General features: G+C 48.5%; 1 protein-coding gene across 2 annotated transcripts in view; it reads right to left on the reverse strand.

Moving 5' to 3' along the window:
• Positions 1 to 6,711: 6,711 nt before the first annotated feature.
• The window catches only part of LOC126544398 (S-phase kinase-associated protein 1-like), a 31,528-nt gene continuing 31,044 nt past the window's right edge, over positions 6,712 to 7,195 (reverse strand). The window contains exon 4 of one of the 2 annotated variants that reach the window (XM_055062549.2): positions 6,712 to 6,950. In XM_055062549.2, coding sequence (XP_054918524.1) covers positions 6,789 to 6,950 — 162 coding nt within the window. In that variant the 3' untranslated portion in view covers positions 6,712 to 6,788. The remainder of the gene's footprint in view (positions 6,951 to 7,195) is intronic. The other variant, XM_055062548.2, reaches the window with a different exon arrangement.

The raw sequence follows: 7,195 nt of genomic DNA on the forward strand, positions 1-7,195 counted from the left end.
ATCCACATAATTTTCTTCAACCGCGAATCTTTAGAAATGTCCCATGTTGCGCCGTTGCAACTCAAAGAAGTGACTTGATGCTGGAGTATGAGCATCAAGGTGTAGTCAGCCACACTACAGTGTGGCTGACTTTGAGCGTGAACATTGAGCGTGAACCGTGTGACGAACACTGAGTGCTGTGCTTTCGTCATGTCATGTGGTATTCTTTGGAACATACGCGTGCCCCCTTAAATAGTTAGAAGCAAAGCGATAGTATGCCCGACTGCCACGTCAAAACATTCTTTTTTTTTTGCTGTGCCTCTGCAGCACCCTTCACCCTTCTGGAACAGGCAGATGCCGTGTCATTTTTTCTGTTATTGTTACTTTGTGTTTATATGTACAAGCACACGCCCGCAAGTAATAACCAGTTCACATCTCTAAGCTCTCATCGTTTCGTGCATAGTCCGTGCTCCAACTTTTCGTTAAGCAATGTTGTCCATCTCTCATCCTTTCCTAGCGAAAGCGAAATCACAAAGAGAAAAGAACAAAATAGGAGATGGTCCCCTTTGAAAAATAAAAGTTATCAGTTCAGGCAGCTTTTGCAAAGCGGGATAAGAAGCCGAACGTGTTGCCAGATGTCACGTCCTGTCTCTTAATACAGTACCCCTTTCTCCCGTATCACAAAAACAAATGGCTCGGGAACCGTTCACGAATGTTTCTTTTAGCCCCCGACCTCCCGCGACGCTAGACGTGTCACCTCAGGTTGTCTCTACTTCCCAAAACAAAGACAGAAAGAAATACAGTCCTGTCTAACTTCCGGTTTAGTTAGCACCACTGCGCAAAGGTCGAAGCCTGGACTCGGTCGTGCGCCCCCTTGTGTGCTTTCCTTTCATCTCGGCAGGACGGGGGGGACGACGATTTAAAGTTCCCGAAAACCGAGGGAACAACAATGGCGGCGCGGTGGCGAGCGGCGGAAACCGGAAGTATGACGCTATCCGCGCAGCGGGAAGTGTGAAGAAGAAAAAAGAAGGGGACGTACGCGGGAGGTCCCGGTTTTTTTGGCCCCAAACGCAGACGACCACCACATTGTGCGCCTGCTATGGTCGCGCGAGCGGACGACAACACAACGCAGCAGACGACGACCCACAATGAGCAGACGACAATGCTTGGAAAGAGGGATGTAAGCGGAAGGGGGAAGGCAACACACGTAACAAAAAACGAACCAAAGCTCAAGTGCATAAAGAAAGAGAGAACTACGACATCCGCTGTAGGAGAGAACTGGATCTACAGCCGTGCGGCTGGATCCCGTATAGCACTTAATCGCGCGACCTTGTTTTTCCCTTGTTTTCTCTTTTTTTCCCCAATCGGGGTGGAGCGAAAAAAATGGCGGAAAGAGAAGGAGACCAGCCTTCTTCGTTGTGCAAGCAAAGGTGGCACGCGACACGTGTGCCCACAATGCAGCCCGGTCTCTGTGGTGGTGAACCGTAATTTTTCGTTGTACCTTTTTTACGCGTAATAAACGATGCTGTAGTAGTGTGGCCCGTGTGTATGCAGTCGTGTGGGGGGTGTACAGGAGTGATAGGGTGGTGCAGTGAGTGGCGACCTCTAGTGAGCGTGTGTGAGTGTGTGTGTGTGTGTGTGTGTGTGTGTGTGTGTGTGTGTGTGTGTGTGTGTGTGTGTGTGTGTGTCTGTGTGTGTGTGCGTGCGTGCGTGCGTGCGTGTGCGTGTCTGTGCGTGCGTGCGTATGGTTGCTTGTGACGTGTGCGTGCGTAACTTTATTTTGTGTTACTCATCTGACTGATGCTGCTCCGGTCGTGGTGTTTGAGTAGCCCAGCTGCTAGCGGGTAAAGAGGGTTGGGGAGGACGTGCGGGTGAAACATACGCCCATTCTTGTCAGCGCTGAATCAAGCCGCACAGTGGCTGTCTTTCGGAACGCGGCACGCGTGACCTTTGCCCCTACCGGGGTGGCACCCAGGTCACCAAGGACGTCGTCTGCACAGATGTGGCAGTTATGCGCTGGTCCTTTAATTTTTTTGGCACACTCGGGTCGCCTCCCTTTCCGGACGCTGTCCTGCGCTGTGGCCTTCAACTGTAGTCATGCGTGAAGGTACAGTCGCGATCGAAAGTTTGGGGACTGTGGCACCAATAACAAAAAAAAATCAGTACATTGGATTTCAGCTTCGTGACCTGGAATTGGTTTAATGCATTGTATTGGACAAACACGCACGCGCACGCGTGCGCTCTTGATTTCAGTCGGAATACCCAGGCTGCGAAAAAAAAATCGCGACACCATTGGTCCCCAAAATTTGGTCGCGACTGTACACAATAACTGACAGTAAAGACAAACCTCGGTATAACGAAATCGCCTCCAATACGAAAAATACTTTCATTGTAGCCGATATTCGCTATAAGCATACTCCTTGCACGCTTATGTATCGAGAATAATTCTACACTTACATCGGCATATTCGATATTTCGTTGCGTCAGTGAGCGTTATATATAGTTTAGACTAAACAGTTTGAGCTCTTGCGTAAGCGTACTACAGTTTACGAAATACCGGGACACTGGAGAAGAAATAATACGTTAGCAGTGGCGTTGGTGAAGTCACCTTGTGAGTCTTTGTTTCACCACGACATTCTATAAATGCGCGTTACGTCACCGTCCTTGAAGAAAGGGAAAAAACGTTTGGAGGACGCTTAAGCTTCGCCATTAGGAGTGGAATGTGATAGCATTCAAAGATCCCTGCGTGCTTCTCATGCTTCCCAGCAACTGCAGCTTACGTAACCGTAATGCTCACAGGGAAACGCTAGCGGCGAACGCTATGCACGAAGGCAAGCTCTCTGGTAGGAACGCAGCCTCTCGCATGGGTCGCGATGCGGCGGAGGCGAGCGCCATCTGTAGATGTTGCAAGGAAGCGGGTGCGCCGCTTTATGGCCTTTGAGATTTGCGCGCACGAAATCCGGAAAGCCATGGCCACTCTATGAAAGGTAGAAACGCTGGAAAAGGTGTTTGTGTTATTTTTTTAGTTTTTGCGTAACGCAATTATGTTTTCTCGTATATTCAAATTAAAAACCTACGCTGTCATGTCTGTAGATTGTGTCTAAGTCGTACTTTAAAATTTTCCTGCGTATATTACCTTGAGAAATTCAATTAGTTCAGTAATTTGCTTGCGCCACATGGAGGGCCTGCATGGTAAGTATGTATGGGTGGTTGGAAATTCTTTTTGGCGCAGTGACGCCCAACGCTGGAGACCAGATGGATTTTCTGCGACACAAGGTGCTTAACGTTATCGCGTTAAAATAAAAAGGAAATCCACTCTTTGTTAGAGTTACTGTCGACGCCTTTGTACCAGCAGATAGGTAGAACATGGTCTCTACAATGAAGTCCGCGTCTCGACATGGCACCGCCAGCACTGATGTACACTTTATGTATCTGTTGTTCTAGTATTCTGTAAACTGTAACCAACTACTCTTTTGCATTCGGTTCGAAAGTGATTGAACACAGCTATACATGTGTAGCCAATTGTGCCAATGATCTACCACAACCGACAAATACAGCAAATATTAATACAAGAGCTCCCTCTACAAATGCTACTCATTCTTTCCTTTCCTTTGTTTGCGTGCCCCAACAGCATCTGAAACAGCCAGCTCCTAAAGACATCATCTGAAAAACGCGTGTGAGGTTGAGAAACCTGAAGTATACACAATGTGTTGTTGAGAAGTGTTCGAAGACGCATACGCGTAAGCGAGCACTGGTCACCAACGGTGAGGGGTTCTGGTGCAGTTGCTACCTACATCGGTGCGGATTCATATTGTGCGGTGACCTATGTTTTAAAGCTGATCGCTCACAAATAAGCTACCACCTACCTCCCGTAAGTTCTTGTAAAGCTATTTCGCTAGCCTCGTTTCGGGTGGCGCAATGCGTTACCGGATGGCGCAGTGAGTTCGTCTAAGGTTAGTCATTTTGTGTGTGACGCGAGAGTGCGTGCGACAATAACGATTGCGTCACGCCGACATGACAGCAACTACGATGACGACCGCGATGGAGCGTGATGACGACAGTGAAGTTACAGTAATATTGATGACGACGGCAATTTTTAGAGCACCTCCTAACCGAAATGCGAACGGTATCCCAAAACGCAGGTTCTCACGTGCGCATTGTGCTTTTATTTAATGCGATATAAATTATGCGGACACATCAGGCGAATTTCCACTGTCGCCGTCGCCGTGACGTCCCGTATAAAGTCCAAGTGCGACAACACGATTGCGCGCCGTAGGCTTTAGGTGCCAGGGAAAGCTTGTGAGGTTGTGCCGAGAAGGGTTGCGGCTCGATGCGGCGGCGTCCCTCGGCGCGCGAGGAAGGATGCTGGGAAGGGAGCATGCCGTCTTCTCACGCGCGCAAGGAAAGGGGGGGCAGGGATGTGCGCGCACTAGGAGGGGGTGGGGAGGGGCGCTTTAGTGCGAATCTCCTCTTCTACTACGCTTGCGGCGGCCGCGGGCGCCCATGTCTGAGATAGGTGATAGCTTCGTTTACACTGTGTTCTCGCGCGTCTATGTCGCACTAAAGTGAGAGACAGCACGTGAGGGAATTCATTTGCCGCAGCTCCCGCTCATCACGCAAGTGTTCGGACAGCGAGTGTCAGCGGTCATCGAGTGTCCGCGCTCATCGAGCGTCCGCGGTCATCGAGTGAGGTGTGTTCGTGTTTGCCTGTGCGCGCGTTACAGCGTGCTTATCATTTTAGTTAGGAAGCAAATGGTTACAGCAGTTTATGCAGCTGATAAAACTACTAGCTTTACTTCGTATAGCCAGCTTATAATTTGCTATAACAATCACTGATTCGCCTTTCGGACGAAACTGCGACTTTTCTTGCGTGTTCTAGCAGCTCAAAATGAAGATTTCGCGTTTATCGGATTCTTCATCTCGCTGAAGCTTTGCAAGTAGTTTGCTTTTTACAGTACGGGTCGATCATAAAGCGCTTGTCAGTCCGGCATTATTTGCTTGGTTCATGCATAGAATGATTTGCTGGTGGTCTAGTGATACCTGACTGCAGCAGCATGTTAGGCCACAAATTATATGAGCATTTTGCTGAGCAATGCGGACCGAAATGCTACCTTCTTTACAATATTTTACTGCCTACAAAGAAGGAGTCACAATTTTGTTAAAGTAAGAGCGCAGGTCGCTGTAGTATATATGTTAAATATGCTACGAAATACACTTAGTGACAACGGCTCCCAGCCCATCCAAGCCAGTCGACAGTCCACAACAGTTGACGCCGTAAAACAAACCACGCCAAAGTAACCATAGACGTAAAACGTTCGTCCTACCAGCATCCACGTATACACGCGATTCTTATTGACCAATACTAATCTAAAATAACTCCCATATAACAAACTGCACATCGGATATATCGAAATCAGAACGCCAGCTGCTAGCGCTATGCACCACTTACATGCTGTGAACGTAGCGTCAAGGGAAGTTATTTTCTTTGTGCCATGGTGCTCTTCTTTCTTTCTCTTTTTCTGCGCCCTTATTTGCAGGGAATGTGCCGTGCCGTTACTGTGCCGACATTGAGATCAAGGGGACTGGACTTGGTCAACACAATCTCGCGCACCGAGAGTGCCATTTTTAGTGACGCTGATGAGTGGTTTCTCTATACGCCGGATAACAAATCCGTATATAACAAATGCATCCAAAAAAATTCGCTCAAGTTCTTTATAGGCGAATTCGTGCTATCGAGTTACCGGATGCATCGAAATATTTTTAGCGAATAAAAGCGCTCGTTATAACCGGGTCCGACTGAATTGCAGCGCTAGCAGTGTAAGAAGCCGGCCAATGTGGGCCCACACCGACTGACATTAGAACCCTGGCTCAGCAGCGGTCGTGCTTACAGTGATACTTGGGAAGAGATGGTCAGCGCGTCAACGCCCGGTTTCCACAAGCTCACGCGATACTTTTCGTCTCCGATATTCCTTGTACAAACACGCGTCGCAACAATGGGAGCTTAGTGGCCATTACACCTTCTTACAACACAGCGGAACTGCCTCAAACAACAGGTTCTTTTGTCCACCAGAAACGTGCACGCTATCCGCCGGACACATCGCTTTTCACAGCTCTATTTCACTCGGCTCGCACTTTCTAAGGTGTCGATAAATCCCTCTCCCAAAGACGTCCGTAGCCACGTCTCAGAGTTTTAAAGTGAAACCCGAAGCCGACCGCAGCTCACTCTTATCGCCAGTACAGCGCCGTAAGCTTAATTCTTTTTCCCGCGGTTCTGTGGGACCTAAATGTCCGCGACAACGAACCGCAAAACGCCGTTTATCCCCATTGTCGCGCCGCCATTTTGCGGTCACTTCGTCGTCGTTGTTGCGTCAGCCGTCTTACTCGCGTCAGCCTAAAAAGGCCACGTCGCCATGGTTTGGCTTTTCTTTCTCTCGAATCATTTTACACCGCGCACTGATCCTGCTAATCTCACGGAGCGAACAGGTCCTGCAGCGCGAATCGAGCGAAAAAAATGGACACGACAAGTCTGCGTGTTTTTTTTTACGCTTTTTCGCTTGTCTTCTGGTACCTCCGTGTTATTTTTTTCTACCTTTTGTTCCGTTCGCACGCCCTTCAGAAAAGCCGCGTGTCAAAAGAACTCGCCTTTCTGTACCTACACAAGGGTGTCGTCACGCTCGGGCGCACAGACAAGTGAGGAGTCTGTAAAAAAAGGGGGCTGGCTAATCCAGTCTTATTGAGACACTTTACCCCAATTTCATGGTTTTCCTTTTCTTCCTTCTTTTATTTTCTTCGAGACGTTTCCCGTGCACTCATCCTGCCTGGGGAAGTGATGGCTTTCCACTTCCGCTGCTTGGACCCCGAAGAGACTCGAGACCGCTTGAACTGAAACCGCAGACTCGTTGTTTCCGTATACGTTGCGGGATACGGTGGTCGCCATAAAGTCGTGAGTTTCTTGTTGCCTGGATCGAAAACTGCATTCCATAAAATATGAAAGAAAGGACGAAGAAAATACGTCTGTATGGCGGAATTTCAGCACGTGCTTTGGAAATCAAGTAGTCCTATGGATCACCGCACATTGATCAATCAAAGAGTGATCAATACACTAACCTTACCGAAAGTGCTAGCAAGCTCAAGTGCACACTGTATCCTTTACTGTGATAGTCAATAACGCAAATCAGTTTCGCTTTCGCTACAGCCGGATATGGATGAGTCGTGA

The sequence above is a fragment of the Dermacentor andersoni genome, chromosome 10 (genome assembly GCF_023375885.2).
Source record: "Dermacentor andersoni chromosome 10, qqDerAnde1_hic_scaffold, whole genome shotgun sequence".
In the NCBI taxonomy this organism is placed as follows: domain Eukaryota; kingdom Metazoa; phylum Arthropoda; class Arachnida; order Ixodida; family Ixodidae; genus Dermacentor; species Dermacentor andersoni.